This window comes from Homarus americanus, unplaced genomic scaffold (assembly GCF_018991925.1).
Source record: "Homarus americanus isolate GMGI-L3 unplaced genomic scaffold, GMGI_Hamer_2.0 scaffold2539, whole genome shotgun sequence".
NCBI classification, from domain to species: Eukaryota; Metazoa; Arthropoda; class Malacostraca; order Decapoda; family Nephropidae; genus Homarus; species Homarus americanus.
In genome coordinates this window covers 500662-518700 of record NW_024725489.1, presented here as the reverse complement: position 1 = coordinate 518700, position 18039 = coordinate 500662, and the positions used below count along the sequence as shown (strand labels likewise).

Below are 18039 nucleotides of genomic sequence, written 5' to 3'. Positions count from 1 at the left end.
ATTAAAGGAATGTAAGGAAGAGCTTAGTATGCCCTTAGCAAAGTTGTTTAACATGTCCTTAAAAACAGGTGTAGTACCAGAACCCTGGAGGATAGCGAATGTAATACCGATTTTCAAGAAGGGGGATAGATCACTATCCTCTAACTACCGCCCAATCAGTCTAACATCAATAGTAGGCAAATTACTGGAAGCAATCATTTCAAACTCTATTCGAAATCACCTGGAGAAGCACCGATTGATCAATGATTCCCAGCATGGCTTCACAAGCGGACGTTCTTGCCTAACTAATCTATTAACATTCTTTTCATCAGTTTTCGAATCAGTGGACGAGGAGCTGTGAATTACTGATGTGGTATATCTCGACTTTTGTAAAGCCTTCGACAGAGTCCCCACAGCGAAAGACTAATTAAAGGTAAAAGCTCATGGCATCAAAGGTAACATCCTTAAATGGATTAGGGCATGGTTACAGGACAGGAAACAGCGAGTGAGCATTAACGGCACTAAGTCCCATTGGAGCAACGTCACAAGTTGAGTTCCCCAAGGCTCAGTACTTGGACCATTATTATTTATTATATACATAAACGACATAGATATCGGCATAGACAGCAACATAAGCAAATTTGCTGATGACACTAAAATAGGACGTGTTATTAAATCTGACGAGGACTCAGCAAAACTACAGGAAAGATCTAAACAAATTTTTCAGATAGTCTGAAAAATGGCAGATGAAATTCAATGTCGACAAATGTAAAGTACTCGGTATATAGGAGATGTAAACAGGGAAACCAGCAGATACCAGATGAACAACGATGCCATAGAGAAATCCGACTGCGAGAGAGAGATTTAGGAGTAATGATAAGTAGGAACCTTAAGCCAAGTAAAGCAATGTGTTTTTGCTCGTAACAAGGCTAATAAAAGTACTTGGAGGTTCATACAAAGGAGTGTTAGTTACACAAGACTAGCAGGGTCATCCTAAAACTGTATCTTGCTCTTGTGAGACCACACCTGGATTACGCAGTTCAGTTCTGGTCACCGTATTACAGAATGGATATAGAATCCTTGGAAAGAATTCAGAGGAGAATGACAAGACAAATCCCGGGCATTAGGAACCTTGAGTGTAGAGACAGGTTAAAGCATCTTAATTTGCACTCCCTCGAGAGACGTAGAGCGAGGGGCGACCTGATAGAGGTGTATAAGTGGAAGACAGGGCTAAACAAAGGGGACATTACAAAGGTACTCAAATTATCCAACCAGGAGCGAACTCGTAACAATGGTTTTAAATTAGACAAATTTAGATTTAGGCGTGAAATAGGTAAACACTGGTTTGGAAACAGAGTAGTGGATGAATGGAACAAGTTACCAAATATCATCATTAACTCGAATACGCTGAATTGCTTCAAACATAGGTTGGATGCTCATATGAGCAATGGGGGTTGGGTGTAAACGGGACTGCCCAGTATGGGCCAATAGGCCCGCTGCAGTTTCCTCCATTCTTATGTTCTTATGTTCTTATGTAACCCATTCTAACTGAACCTAACCAGCCAAACCAAACAGTAACTTAACCAAACCTAACCTAGCCTCATCCCCTCACATACTGCTAGGGTGGTTTAGTCTTTAGGTGAAATGTGCTAGTTTGGATAGATGTTTCAGCAGATCCTGTAGGTGTTGAACCAGGTGTTGTTTAATTAGGTACAGACTGAGGCAACTGTTAGGTTAGGTTACATTACGTTATGTTGCGTTACTTTACGTTAGGTTAGGTTACATTACGTTAGGTTACTTTACGTTAGGTTACTTTGCGTTAGGTTACCCCACGCCAGGTCAGGCCACCCCACGCCAGGCCAGGCCTCACGCCAGGCCACCCACACCGCCAGGCCAGGCCACCCCACGCCAGGCCAGGCCACCCCACGCCAGCCCCACGCCAGGCCAGGGCCACCCCAATGCCAGGCCAGGCCACCCCCACGCCAGGCCACCCCATGCCAGGTCACTTCCCACGCCAGGCCAGGCCACCCACGCCAGGTCACCCCACGCCAGGCCAGGCCACCCACGCCAGGCCACTCTTGCCAGGCCACCCTAATGCCAGGCCAGGCCACCTGCGCCAGGCCCACCACATCGCCAGCCAGGCCACCTCCACGCCAGGTCAGGCCACCAACGCCAGGCCAGGCCACCTCACTGCCAGGTCACTTTACCAGCCAGCCCACCCCAACGCCAGCCAGGCCACTCACGCCAGGCCAGGCCACCCACGCCAGGCCAGGTCACTCACGTCAGGCCAGGCCACTTTAACGCCAGGCGTTGTGTCACTTTACGTTGTAACAGGTTACTTTACGTTAGGTTAGGGTTACTTTATTATTAAGTAGTCATTTACGTTAGGTTAGGTTACTTTACGTTAGGTTAGGTTACTTTACATTGGGTTAGGTTACTTTACGTTAGGTTACTTTACATTGGGAGTTGTTAGGTTGGGTTGGGTTAGATTGTACGCATCATGTCGCCCCCACACATCGCGTGGCCTTGGTCAGTACACTCTTCTGTTGTGAGTTTTGTTTGTGTTGTAAGTTAATGATTTTTGGTGAACTGTTATAATTTATTTTGTGGTAAAGGCTCAGTTTAGTTAATTAGTGCCGTGGAATTGGGGTCACCTGAAGTTTATTCCCGAGTTTAATCTACCTTAACATTAATCACCCTAATGCTTAGTTAACGTTAATATATGCTAGCCTTACCTCACCTCACCTCGGTCTTAAACCTCCTTTAAAGCGTGTGTTTAAAAGTCCTTATTCAGGTGAGTCTCCTCTTGGTGTGTGTGGTCCTGAGGTGAGCCCCCTGTTGATACCTCATGATGGCGGCTACTGTTACACTTACCAGCAGGGCCTCTCTCTCTCTCTCCACTAATGAGATTCTCGCGTGAGTCAGGTATACCCAGAGGCTGACGTGGTGTTGTCTGTGGTTACCTTAAGTCTTACACCTATAACATTATCTTAATAACTCCTCGTGTTTATCTCTCACGTCGAGCATAGTAGTGAAAAGGTCCCTCTGAGCCTACAAACCAAATTAACATTACTTGTGTTATTGTGTTATACCTGCGTTGTTATTAACCTGGTTGCAATTACGGAGAGTCTGGGTAATTGGGCAGAAGTTATATAGTAATACAGTTATAATGAGTAATTAATTTGTTTAGTTGTCTCACCTCACCTCTCTTCTCACCTATCTCTTTTCGTCTCCTCTTTGTTACTCGCACCTTCTCTCTCTCCTTTCCTTCCTCCTCCCCTCCATTCTCCCCTCTCACCCCTTCCTCTTGCCCCCTCTCTGACCCTTTCATGTTATCACGCACACTTCCTCTCCTCACGCATCACTCCAGACCCTGACCCCGGAATGACCAACACATGTCCGCCGGCACAACTTGGGGAAGGGGGGTGGTGGAGGGAGGGCCGCAGATCCGCCTTATGGCACGTTGGTTCGAGTTTCATTACTATCTTGGATCGGGTTAGGGTGTGTGTGTGTGTGTCACTGCTGGTACACTGAGGTTGACGTAAGATCATGACTTGGGTTGATTAGAGCGGTTTGTTACAGACTGAGGCCCGTCTTGTAGGAGTGATGATGTGGTGGTACTGGCATCTGGACGGGGGAGGAGGACCAATGGGCGGGAGGAGCAGGCGGGGTAGGGAGGGGGGGGGGAGGAAGGACGCCCCTGCAGAAAACAGGAAACAGCTTCCAGAGATAAGGATGCGAACGATGCCTCTCTCTCACACCCCTGCCCTCCTCCCCTGCCTGTCCCTGGAGAACAATGGATGTCACCCTTATCCCATCGTTTCTTCCTTCCCAAACATCTGCGACACTTCTAAACCCTCCTCCTCCTCCCCTTTTCATCCTTCTTTTCCCTCCCCTTTCTTCCTCCCCACTCCTCCCCATTTCCTTCCGTCCTCTCCCTCCCTTCTTGTTGGTGGTGGTGCAATGGAGCCCGTAGGTGGTCAAAGAGGTAAGGTCAGTTGGTGGTGTGAAGTGAAAGGTCGTAGTAGTGGTGGTGATTGTAATAACGCAGGTCCATGTTAATGGTTTCTCGAGGGAGAGAGTCAAGGAAGAGTGTCGATAGGGTCTCTTCATCAGGTCGTCACAACAATGGTTCAGCATGTGTATATATAGACAATGCAGGTTCAATTCTGCTCTTCACCTCAAAACGTGTTGGCAACGTTGTCAGTCTGGTGTGGGGCCACGTGTTTTCCTTTGTTTATATCCTGAACGCGCCTCCACCACGTGTTGTTTGTTTACATTCTGCACGCGCCTCCACCACGTGCACTTTCTGATGCTATCGAACCATTCCTCTTCCTTTCTGGTGCTGAACACGTGTTTGCGTCTTAGTGTTTAATCCCTAATTTCCTGTGCACGTGTTGGGCGACACCTGGCACGTGTTGGGCAGAGGGAGGTGACGAGGAGAGTGAGGGGGCGAGGGGAGGAGGAGGAAGAGGAAATGAGATGGAAGGCGACGGGGGAAGGGAAGGGATTGGAGGATGATTGAAGAGCCAGGTGGTACTGTCTTCTTCCCTCCTCCTCCTCCTTCTACCGACTGGTCCACAAGGAAAGGTGATCATTCACCCAGACGCCATGTCAGAGGCCCACCCACCATCCACTCCCGTCCACCCCATCCACAACCCTCCCTCCTCCCATCCACACATCTACATCGTCATATCTCCATTCATACATACACACATACCTGCAAGAATGACCACATCACAAAACCTGTAATCAACTCTACTATGTGAAGGCAAGAATGACGCAATCAACTCGTTCCCTCCAAGCGTCTTCCACGGCCTGTCAAGTAAGGTGTGTATTTACCTGTTGCCGCACTAATTACAGTCAGGCGAGATGCTTGCACCAGGCTGGCTGACGGAGTTGTTGCAAGTCAGTTGTTGTGATTCTCGTGTGTGTAGTGTGGCCGGTCAACGTCTTGTGACAGGAATTATGGCAAAAAGGTGGCCTTTGTCCTTAGTGTACACACAGAGAGAGAGAGAGAGTGTTGGTTATTTAGTTTACTTAACACCGTAAACAGACTGATGAATTTGGCAATCATTCCTTGACGTAGTGATGACGCAATTAGCATCGATTTATTGGAATGATGCATTATTGATCGTTGATGACATTATTAGGTCACATTTGGATGAATTCGATTGCTGAAGATATGTGACGTAATGGGGAAGAATGGAGGAAAACTGCAGCGGGTCATATCACATTGGCCCATACTAAGCAGTCGCACTTACACCCAACCCTGTGTCGGAAGCCATCCAGCGCACGAAGTTCATTATGATGTTCGGAAAATTGTTCCAGTCGTCCACTCACTCATTTCCAAACCAGCATCCACCTATTTCGCGCCTAAATCTAAATTAGTCTAACTAAAAACCATTATACGAGTTCACCCTGGTTGATAGTTGAGTACCTTTTGTTATGTCCCTATTTGTTTAGCCCCGACAAAATTCCTGATGGCCGGGATTAGTCTTATCATTCTCTGAGTTCTTTCTTAGGATTCTATATTCATTCTGTATTACGGTGATAATGCATTTGGTTGTAGTAAGTTGATGACGTAGTGATTAAATTAATAATATATCATTGGCTGACTTCCAAAAGTTGATGACGTAGTGGATTAAATTATTTGGGTCATATCATTGGTTGACGGTGTTGATGACGTTGTGGATTAAATTATTTGGGTCATATCATTGGTTGACGGTGTTGATGACGTTGTGTAAATTGAAAGATTTTTTTTCACTTTTCCTGTAGATTTATTAAGTAAATTATTGCTTGTTATTATACGTCTTGTTTTCTTGTATAAATTTCCTTGTTTTATTTATTTCTTATTTGTGTTTATTTTATCGTTCTGTGTGGTGTATGTAGGTCACCTGTGTGTGTGTGTGTGTACCATCGCTGCTCAGGTGTGCGTGTGTGTGCCATCCCTGCCCAGGCATATGTGTGTGTGACGCAGGTGGTGAAGGTCACAAGTGTGCAGGTGCTCATTAGTGGTGATTTACCTGTGTGAGGGACTCTTATCTACCTGGGCAGGAAATGTAGATAGTTTGATTCATGGAGTCTTGTTATGGTTAATGTAAGGCTTTAACCCCTGGAGTACGATAACTTCATCCTTGAGTACGATGACTTGACACCCTTGAGTACGATGACTTGACACCCTTGAGTACGATGGAGGAGGTGATGGGGTGGAGGTAGGTGGAGGCATGGAAAGAGGGAAGGGTAGGTGGAGGCATGGGAGGGCAAAGTGGATGTGGGAGAGGTGAGGGAAGGAAGTCGTAGTAGGGAGTGTCAAGGAGTGTGTGTGTGTGGCGAGGCGAGGCGGAGTTGTCGACGATCTTGTTTTGACGAATTTTATTGGTTTCCGTGAGGGTAGAGCCGTGTCTTCCTCCAGTTCTCTTCCTCGTCTCCTCTTCCCTTGCTCCTCCTCCCCGTGTCAACCAGGTATCGACACACACACACACACACACACACACACCTGCAGTATACACTTTAACCCTTACTGCCCCCAAGGTCACTCTAAGGTCGTGTTTACAATTATCTTTCAAGGTATTTCCCCCTCAAGGTCTCCTGTCTATTATTCAAGGGTATTTATTTCAAGGTTACTTTTGTACAGTTGTCTCCCTGAGGTCATGTTTGTGTTTATATTTACAGGTGTATATTCTTTAGACAGGTATAGACAGGTACCCTGTATATTCTTTAAGGTCATATAATACAGACAGGTATACCTTCCCTACTGTCGCTAGGTTCATGGGTAAATCTTCCTTCATTCCTTCCTTCCTTCCCTCCTTCCTTCCTTCATTCCCTCCCTCCCTCCTTCCTTCATTCCTTCTTTGCCTCTCGCTCTCTCCCTCCTTTCACTCTCTCCCTCCTCTCTCTCTGACCCACCCACTAAGAGAGAGAGAGAGAGAGGGAGAGAGAGAGAGAGAGAGATAATTAACTATGGCCACGAGTACACTAAGCTAAGAGAGGGGGTGAGGGATGGGACACCAGTCATTTGTTTACATTATACCCGCTGACACGTGACTGATCAGCTGTGAGGTGCGGCGGACGAGATGTTGTTTACTTCCTCGTCAGCTGTTACCATGGCGTGCCCTGTATCGGTGTTGTGGTGGTGACGCTGATTTTGTGGTAACTTTGTGATGATGTGTTGCACTGCTGGGTTTTGTAGCTCAGGCGTGTTGTTGTTTGTTTGTTTTGTTGTTGCTGTTTTCTACCTTTTTGTGTTATTTTCCTCATGTTCTGCCTTATTTTCCCTTTATTTTTGCCCTATCTTCCACATTTCCCTTCATTTTGCCCCTATTTTTCCCTACATTCCCTATTTTCTACATTTTCTGTCCCCCCCCCCGAAAAAAAATCCTCATAAGGTCTGCAGTAAAACCAACGTAAAATAGTGTGGTGGTGACGGACACACAGCTCACCACGGCTGATTCCTGGCATCCGGTATCTTTTAGTTTCCACAACATCCTTGAGAGAGCGAGCTGTGTTGTGGCTAGTGTGTGGGGGGAGGCAGGTGTGTGTGTGTGTGTGTGTGTGTGTTTATTTCCACATGTCTCGGTGTTTAGATCAGTATATTTATTTACAGTCCAATTTTTTACAATATTATTTACAAGTACTACTTATATATTTTTTTTAATACTCACAAGGATTTCTTTTCCGTGTTCGATAATTTCACTGTGTGTGTGTGTGTGTGTGTGTGTGTGTGTGTGTGTGTTTCTTGGAAGTCTTGTGACCGTCACCAGCACGTCCGGTAATGCATGAGTAGGAAAGATCCGGTTGAAATATCACAAGTCCTGGAAAAACTCTCTCTAATGTGCGCGTGTGTGTGTGTGTGTGTGTGTGGTTATGTTGAAGGTTTATTGTTGTATTGTGTTAAGTCGTAAGATTTAAACCCGTCCTTGACTCGTTTTCTCAACAGTGGATAAGTAAGTCAGTCAGTCAGTCAGTGTGTGTCGGTCAGGTAAGATGGACATAGAGCTAACTAACGCAGGTAAGAAATATGTAATTGACTCTCTATTGTTTGTGGTTACCCGGTATGTGTCTAACCCAACCCAGATTAACCTAACCTAGATTAACCTAAACTAAAGCCTAACTTAACCTAACCATATATTATCTCTCACACAGGCTCGAGTACGGAGGTGGTGGCTGGTGGAGGAGGAGGTGGTGGAGGAGGTAGCGAGAAGGAGGAGGACTTGGTGGACGGCATCCCTCACTCCACCCCCAAGAGACCCGCGGTGAGTATAAGGCGTGGAGGAGACGAGAGTGTGTGTTTGTTTTTGTTTGGGGGCTGTGTGTGTTTTATTGTGGTGGGCTGGGGGGTGCACGTACGTTGTTACACCTTGTCCTTGAAAAACACGTAGTACCTTATCCCTTGTCCTTGAAAAACACGTAGTACATTATCCCTTGTCCTTGAACTTACATCCTGATTATTATCACACACAAGCCCAAACACTCCCTCAAGCATGAACTGTGGCTGTGGTTGCTGAGATGGGCCCCTTTCCTAATGGGCCCCTTTGATAGCTACTGGCCTGCTGCCCTTTACATGGCAGGTTAAGTTAAGTTAGGTTAGGCTCTTCACATACCATGACAGGTTAGATTAAGTTGGGGCCCATTAGGACAGGGGGCCCCACTTGCAGCTCACGATTACAAAACACTGTGGGGGGGGGACGCAACACAACGAGTTCTGAGGATGAAGTCTATTATGAAAATTAGGATTGTCAGTGATTACCCTCCCATTATTGTGTGTGTCTGTCTGTCTGTCTGTCTGTGTCTGTCTGTCATGTTGTATATATGTGTATGGGTGCGTGTATATGTATCATATTTTGTGTGTGTGTATCATGTTTTGTGTCCTTGGGTGCGTGTATGTCATGTGTGTGTGTGTGTCATGTGTGTGTATGTCATGTGTGTCGTACCGGGGACAGTCAGATTAACTCACTACACCACTCCCTCACTGCTGCATCGGTCCTCTTTATAATTCCCCCGTTAAAGTTTTCCCACTAAACTTAGATCTGAGAATGGATTAGAGACGTAATTTTAGCTGCGACACAAGAGTAAGAGTCTCAAGAGTTCGTAAGGTTGAAATTCCTCACTATATCACACTTACAACCGATCTAAGTCATATAAGCTTCCTCAGGTTTGTCAAAAGGGCATCTAATCCACACAGAGACTTTAGTTTATTCTCTCGGCTTAAGTTAATCAGGAATGTATTCATGTATGAGGCAGGGATAATGTATACTGTATCTAATTTATTAAGGTATATTGATGAGCCATGAAATACCTGGGAATATTTGCGAAATTCAGTGGAAAAAATCGAGATTGTTTACAAAATAACGTGGGGGGAAAAGGGACGTGTTTTCGAAATTCAGTGGGAAAAAAAGAACATGTTTACGAAATTCAGTGGGAAAAAAAGAACATGTTTACGAAATTCAGTGGGAAAAAAGTTCGCGTATATTCAAAATAATCAGGCGTTGAGGGGGTGGGTTGGGGGGGGGCGTAAACCGAGTATAAATAGCCAGGATTAGTTCTTAAATTAGACAATAGGAGCGTAATGTCTGGCAGTCAGGCAGGTATTATCGTGACTGGGATAAATTAGGCCTAACCTTCACTGAAATAATGAAGAAAAATTACCTCATTAAATTCCCCGGCACGATATCCAAACCTCGCTCGAAGTTTAAAAAAAAATTTAACTCGAACGGATAAAAAAAATTAGAAAAAAGCGCGCGCAGAAGGCATGGGCCAGTCAGCGGCTGCGTTAGGTTTGTGTTACGTTGTTTCCCGTTGTTTGTGGTTTGTTGATGTAGGCGTTGTGGTATATCGAGGGTCTGTTGTGAAAACCCTCCATCTAACGGATTATATATATAGAGAGAAGTCCGTTATATGGAGGGTTCATTTCATATACACACATTAACACAACACGGACATAGTAAAAGTCGCTCTAGCGGGACAAACATACCACGAGCACCACCACCACCATGTAAATATAAAATGAAAATGGTTTTAACCTTGTGTAAACTAGTGAGTAGTTATATTTTGTACACCGACGATGACTTGCTGTACAGACCAATGTGTTGAAACTGTACAGCCTTTTAAATAACACGAGTCTTACCACACTCTTGACTCATACTTTACCAAAAATACTGAAAAAATATATATATATATTTTTATAAACTTTACTTCTTTTAGAGTTTTTACCGTAATAATACTTCGATAATGGTTGAGTGAATGTCTGTCTGTCTGCCTATGGGGAGGAAAGAGGGAGGGGTCTGTTGGGATAGGAGAGGGGGAGGGAATGGGTGGGAGGGTGGGAATGGTTGGGAGTGGGGTAGGTAAGGTGTGTGTGCGCGCGCTGGGGGGATTCCCGTGTTTAATGTTGGTCACCTTGAGTGTGGCGGGGCAGGTACGGCGTGGTATCTTAAGCCCCCCGGGTCAGCTGATCAATGTAAACATGGCATGTGGTTATCATCAAGCCATTGGTGAAAGTTTCCTTCTTTGGTGAGAGCTTTGGTTACTTCAGCAGGTGGTGGTGAGGATAGGGGTGGTGTGGGTGGTGATAGTGAGGATAGTGGTGGTGTGGGTGGTGGTAGTGAGGATAGTGGTGGTGTGGGTGGTGGTAGTGAGGATAGGGGTGGTGTGGGTGGTGGTAGTGAGGATAATGGTGGTGTGGGTGGTGGTAGTGAGGATAGTGGTGGTGATGGTGATAATGGTGGTGAGTGCAGTGGCCGGGATGGCGTGAAGGTGCAGCAGGGAGACCGAGACACGCCACAATTACCTGTGCTGTGGTTGTGTGTCTTGACCACATCCTATGGGGTGGGGAGGCTGGACTGTAGTTGGTGATGACAGCCTGGTGGTGTAGAGGCTGGACTGTAGGCAGGATGACAGCCTGGGTGGTGTAGAGGCTGGACTGTTGGTGGTGATGACAGCCTGGGTGGTGTGAGGCTGGACTGTAGGTGTGATGATAGCCTGGGTGCTGTAGGAGGCTGGAAATGTAGGTGGTGATGACAGCCTGGGTGATGTAGAGGCTGTACTGTAGGTGGTGATGACAGCCTGGGTGATGTAGAGGCTGTACTGTAGGTGGTGATGACAGCCTGGGTGATGTGGGGAGAGGCTGTAGACTGGGATGGCTGGACTGTAGTTGGTGATGACAGCCTGGGTGATGTAGAGGGAGGCTGGACTGTAGTTAGGACAGCTGGGTGATGGCTGGACTGTAGCTGGTGATGACAGCCTGGGTGGTGTAGAGGGAGAGGCTGTACTGTTGTTGGTGATGACAGCCTGGGTGGTGTAGAGGCTGGACTGTAGTTGGTGATGACAGCCTGGGTGATGTAGAGGGAGAGGCTGTACTGTTGTTGGTGATGACAGCCTGGGTGATGTAGAGGCTGTACTGTAGGTGGTGCATGTAAGAGAATTGAATAAAGAGGTTCAGTAATTATGGCTATTATCACCTTGTGGGGGTCGTGTGTAGGGGTGTGGTCCAGGAGTATAGCATTTAGGGTGTGTGTGTGTGTGTGATAGTTTAGCAAACAGAGGCCTTGAGACCCCTCCCAGCTCACCCCTCCCTCCCAGCTCACCCCTGCCTCCCAGCTCACCCCGCCCTGCACGCTAGGATGACTGACGTACTAGTCCATCCTCTCTACCCGTCCACCTCTCCTTCCCAAGCTTCTACCCATTTTACATCCTTCCCTCCCATCCACTCCATCTACCCCACCCTTCTCTCCATCCCTCCCTCCCAGCACTGCCCTCACTTGGTCAAGCTGGCCAGGCAGGTGGAGGCGAGGTCAGGTCGTCTTATAGGCAGCCGACTGTTATTGAGGCTAAGACTATGATGAGGATCTTGTTAGAGAGAGAGAGAGAGAGAGAGAGAGAGAGAGAGAGAGAGAGAGAGAGAGAGAGAGAGATGCTGTCACTATCATCACCATCATTCACATCAACCTACCTGGTGATTTTAAGACACTCAGGTGAGTTATGTTACCTGTGAGTGACGGCGAGTGACTATGACCGACTGTGAGTGACTGTGAGTGACTGAGTGGCGGTGTGGTCGACCAGTCTTGATCAACACAAACATTGCAACACATCAACAAGACCACACTTGGCTTAAAGAAGGTCATCTATACCACGAAAATATCACCCACCAAAAATATGAACAAATTACTGATCATCTTTTAATCTATTTTGGAAGATATTATATTAAAGGTAAATAAATGGAAGTTGGATAGTGTTTTGTAGTGTTTGGGTTATGTAGAAGTTTTATAAAAAAAGTCTTACTATATTTTGACATGATGAACGCGAGATCCGTGAGAGTTAGTGTGTTTTGGGAAGCGTGAACGTGACTGGTCAGATGAGCTAGTCCCCTCCTCCTCCTCCTCTCTCCTTCCCTCCTCCTGTTCCTAATCACCACCACCTTAATGGGCCCGAATCCCAATCCAAATCCTTAATATATGATAGGTTAGAGGACCTATTAGGACTAGATCTTATTAGTACTGGGGGTTCGTTTGATAAACTATAAGCGTGGATAACTTAAATCACCTCTGAGACCGTGAGAATTAGTCGATGGCTGAGGAATTTCACCTGTGTGTGTACGCTCACCTGTGTGTCGCCAGTCAGTGTGCGTGAGTCACTGTGAGGTGGTGGACGTGTGTGTGTTGCCTCTCGCTCACTCCTGTGTTGTGACTATAGTACAATTACTGGTGGATCTTCCTTACCGGATTAATTAAGGCGACTTCCCTACAGGTAAGAGATGTGCTTTAGGAAGTTTGATTAGTAGTTTAGGGAGAGTTACAGCAGAGTTTGGATGTCAGTCAAACTTTAGGGGGGGGTGGGTGGTGATGTGCATGATGTTGGATAAGTGTCCCGGGTGTTGGCAGGTGTATAGTGGTGTTGACAGGTGTGTTTGCAGGTGTGTTATGGTCTTGTCAGGTGTGTCTCCCAGTGTTTACAGGTGTGTTGAATGTGTTTTTAGCTTTATCAGATTTGTAATGGTATTTTCGTGTGTGTGTGTGTGTGTGTGTGTGTGTGTGTGTGTGTGTGTCATAATATACAGGTGTGTGTGATAATATACAGGTGTGTGTGATACTTATACATAGATATACGTCAAGTTTTCCTCCACCAAATTAAACTAACGAGGTAGGACAAAATATGACTTGCATCCTTTTAAGTTAGGTCACCAAGATGTATTCTGGGTGTAGAGTGAGGTCGTATCGTACTGTTTAGGGTGGTTAATTTTCAGGTGGTTAGGGTGGTTAATCTTCAGGTGGTTAGGTTAATGTTAGGGTGGTTAAGGGTTTTTTTCCCCACGGTATTTTGATAGCGGGAGTTTTGTCTTTTAAATGACTGACTGTGTGTGTGTGGCGGGTTTTTCTCTACCACCCCACCACCTCACCCCTCACCCCCCTACCACCTCACCCCAATACCGTTATCTGTCGGGTACTGTGCTTCAACCCCGACGTATTCTCACGCTCGACTCCATCCCGACAGATTTATATACTGTACTCCGCTCGGCAATTTGATACCACCGCTCTCTCTCTCTAAAGAAACATTACACAACTCATCCTAATTACAGTAATGCCACTAATCCTGTACTATTAACTGAGAAAATACTCCGGTTTAAATGTTACAGAATAGAGTATTTATGCCATGATGTGTTAGTTATGTAATCCTTGAGGTCGCTGTATTATGTAAGAAATGGTCCTGTTATTGTAGCGCTATATTTTTTTATATTGTTTCGGTTTTATAAGTTCAAGTGAGTCTGGTGTATTGTTTATGGGAGGGAGAGAGAGAGAGAGAGAGAGAGGGAGAGAGAGAGAGAGTTAATTGGTTGGGTAATGTTTGTATTGATATGTTGAGTGTGTTGTGTGTGTGTGTGTTGAGTGCATGTGTGTGTGATCGTTGTTCTTGTGGTCAGTACACTTCCTCTCCCCCACCCCCATTCCTTCTCCCAACCCTCCCTCCCCCACCCCCATTCCTTCTCCCAACCCTCCCTCCCCCAACCCCCCCTTCCTCCCTTCCATCACCCAGAACTACCCCCCCCCTCACCCTCCTATTCATCTTTCCCTTCTTGTCCCTTAACTCTCTTCCTACCTCCCCCCCTCCTTCACCTCCCAGGACCACTATTATATCTCACCTCCCTCCCTCCCTTCCTCCCTCTTTCTCCTTCACTGACCATCATCCAGAACCTCTCCTCCTCCTCCTATCACCAATCCTTCCCATCCCATCCAGAACCCCCCTCCATTTTAACCCCTACAGCTGAACTAGTATTTGTATGGCGATTTTCACTGAAGAGATTATGTATGTATTTATTTACATTGTGTGATACTGGAAATCATGCCACCGTGTGTGTGTGCGTCATTATATATGTCATATGTGTACAGCTTTAATGTGTACACAGAATCATACACACCTGGTCACTAAACTAACACACCTGGTCAACCTATGTTGGGTGACCAGGTGCTGTAGTGAACCGGAACTGCTGAAGATTACCCATCCCAGCTTAATTCACCTGGTTATTAGGCTAACAAGGTTAATTCACCTGATGATTAGGCTCCCCAGCTTAATTCACCTGCTGCTTATTACACACCCTGGCGCTACGTTGAGTTAGGTTAGTGTTAAGGTGAATTAAGCTGAGGTGGCTAATCCGATAAATTAAGCTGAGGTGGCTAATCAGATAAATTAAGCTTAGGCATCTAATCTTTAAGTGAAATAAGCTCAGGTGTCTAATCCTCAGGTGAAATAAGCTGGGGTGGCTAATCATCAGGAGGCGAGTCACCCTGGAGGCAGTGACGCTTCACCCTGACATTTGGATTCCATTATGTAGTTGACTGGTTGGTATTTGATGCCTCGACGTGACGTAGCGCTGACGTCAAGGAGCAGACCAATGGCGTATTGATGACGTTGGAGAATAGACTAATGAGGTAGTGATAAAGATATGACGTTGAGGAACAGACCAATGAGACAGCTATGAAGTTGTGATGTATGATGATGTTGGGGTACAAACCAATGAGGGAAAAAAATGAAGTTATGATGTAATAATGGCGATGGGGAAACAGACCAATGAGACAGGTATGAGTTTATGATGTAATAATGACGTTGAGGGAATAGACCAATGAGACAGCTATGGAGTTATGACGTAATGATGACGGCAGGGAACGGACCAATGAGGCCATGATAGCCACAATTCCTCCCCGCCAGTGAATTGTGTTAAATGTTTGCGTTGTTTTCTCGTCAGTGCTTGCGGTAATGTGAAGGGCCATCCTCTCTGAGTGGGGTGTTGAGTCAGTTACGGTGAGGTGGTCATAAAAACCGGTGATTGATGTGTGTGTTGTGTATGGGATGAGAGTTGAGGGACCTGGTGATGGTTGTTCTTGTGTTATGCATGACGAAGACCTGGTGACTCGAGGTCGTCATGCAGGCAGGGCTCTCTCTCTCTCTCTCTCCTCCCATGTGAACAATTGTTTCTCTTGTTCCTCCTGATGTGTATTTTATGAACTAATGTCTTGGTTTGGGCGTGTGTGTGTTGCAACGTCGTGGTAGGGTAGCTGTTTGTTAGTGAGAGCAAAATGTTGTTTGTATTTATGATTATTATTGTTATTGTTGTTGTTGTTGTTGTTGTTTATTAATGTTATTTACCCGTCGTCGTAGTTGGCCAGGTGTCAGGGCCAGGTATGTCAGTGTACCTGGTGGAGACACGCTGGTCTGCCCCGTCCTGAACCGTAACATTAGCAACACGAGAATTCTTTTAACCTCCGTAGAATGTGAGACTATTGAGTGTGACTTTGTTTACTTATAGAGGGGGGGGGGAGAGTGTGTGTGTGTGGTCCACCTCTACACCTGCCAGCATTACAGGTACACACACACAGGTAATTAATTAACCAGTGAAGTAACATCCCCGCAGGTGAGCTTTGAATAAGAACGATTATGCTTTAAATAACAATCTCCAGGTGGTTTAAACTAACAGTCGACTAGAGATTACGGTCACGGTAATGAGTCTCAGGTAAATATTGACGCCATTTTGATGCTGTGTAGCGTGAGAGAGAGAGGGAGAGAGAGGGAGGGAAGGCTTGTACACCTCCCCGGGGTCATGGCTCTACTCTTGTCTGTGATGATGAGAGTCCCTGTTAGTAGCTAAGCGGATCACACCTTTATTTTGGGAGTGTGTCTGTCTGTGTGTGGTTACCTGGGAGGTGGGTGAAGTTACCTGGGTGTGTGTGTAGTTACCTGTTTGTGTGGGTGTAGTTACCTGGGCACCACTCATTAAACCACACCCCGTACTAGGTCACAGGTATCAGGTTTTAGTTTCCTGAGTGGCTTAATTAAACCTGGTCTCAAGGATGTAGTAAGGCCTGTCGGTCTGTGTGTGTGTGTGTGTGTGTGTGTGTGTGTGTGTGTTTGTTAAGCGGTAGATCCGTGTGGGTGTTTATGCCTATGTTTTGATAGTCTGCTTCCGCCTCTCCTTCTTCCCCTTCCCCTCCTTTCTCCTCTCTTTCCTCTCCTTCCTCCTCTCTCCTTTCTCTCACTCTTCCTCCTCTTTCCTTTTATCTCACCCTTTCTCTTTCCTTCCTTCCTTCCCTTCCTTCCCTTCCTCCCCTCCCCCTCCCTTCTCCCTCCCACACCCAGATACAAAAAAAACACCACCATGCACCACCTAATCAGACCCTCCAAACAGGTACTACGAACACACACACACACACACACACACACACACACACACACACACACACCTCGACACTAAACACTGGCCCCTACTGACGAGATAAGGACGTACGGACAGTGGTGGGTATTGATGGTGTAAGGATGGGCATTAAGAAGAAAAATACCCCAGCACTCGGGATGCCAAAGGAGGTCCGCAATACACCACACGCTCCACTTAGGGATGACTCGAGACAGTGAGTTACTTAGTGAAGGAGTTATTTGTGTAGGGTGAGTTATGGCTCCTCATTCATTCTACACTTGAGGAATGATACAGGTAATGAGTACAGGTGTGTGAGGGGGTGAGTCATGGCTCCTCATTCTACACTTGAGGAATGATGCAGGTAATGAGTACAGGTGTGTAAGGGGGTGAGTCATGACTGTTACTCGTTCACTCTACACCTGTGCTGCTGGTTGGTACAGGTTAATGAAAGACAGGTAGAGCAGCAGGTGTTATGCTGTGACTCATGTTCTGCTGCATTACTCAACACCTGCTAGTTGTTACGGTGAAAGCATTGAAAGAAAGTTGTAACAGGTGATGGGTGAACATTGTAACGTGTTATATACTTACCTAACACCTGCTGTGACCCCCTTGAGTACGAGGACTTCACCAACAGAGTACAGTAATATCGTACTCTGGGGAACAAACCATTGGATTCAAAGGGTTAAGTCATCGTAATCAGGTGATGTGGGTGTAGTGTGGGTGTGTACTAGTTCGTGGGTGTAGGCAGCAGCAATATTAGGATGTGGGTGTACCTGTGTAAAATGTTGTATGCGGGGTGTAGTGTAAAAGTGTGTGTGTTTGTGTATCAGTGTAGAATATTTGTTGTGTAATTGTAAACTGCAGTAAGAGGTCTAGTGTGTGTGTGTGTGTGTGTGCTGGTACAGGTTACCACCACCTAGCTGGCCGCCTGACACACATTTTCCTCGGTACCTCCCACACACCTGCATGGATGAGACCAGGCCACTCAGGTGATGGGCATGAGGGGGTTCCATCTTTAGGGGGGAGGGGAACAGTGCCATCTTTAAGGGGAAAGGGGGTGCCATCTGAGGGGGGAGAGAGGGAGGGACGGTGCCATTTTTGAGGAGGAGGGGGTGGGGAAGGTAAGGCCCTGGAGGTTAATGTGTTGACCGTCACCTTCCCACGAGACACCTCAAGGTTGTCCCGTCACACACACACACACACACACACACACACACACACACACACAAGGACAGTTTTTGTTGTGTTTGTTACTGTTTCATGATCTTGGTGGTGTACTGTATGTAAGGCGAGTTATATTGACCCTGTGTGCGTATGTGTGTGTGTGTGTGTGTATACTGTATGTGTGTTATTTATGTATGTATCTGTGTGTGTTGTGTATT

General features: G+C 46.3%; 1 protein-coding gene across 7 annotated transcripts in view; it reads left to right on the top strand.

The window, feature by feature from the left end:
- LOC121864901 (rab11 family-interacting protein 4-like) overlaps positions 1-18039 on the top strand; it is a 135901-nt gene that overhangs the window by 31595 nt on the left and 86267 nt on the right. For all 7 annotated transcript variants that reach the window (XM_042364072.1, XM_042364075.1, XM_042364074.1 and 4 more), the window contains exon 3: positions 8125-8234. In XM_042364072.1, coding sequence (XP_042220006.1) covers positions 8125-8234 — 110 coding nt within the window. The remainder of the gene's footprint in view (positions 1-8124; positions 8235-18039) is intronic.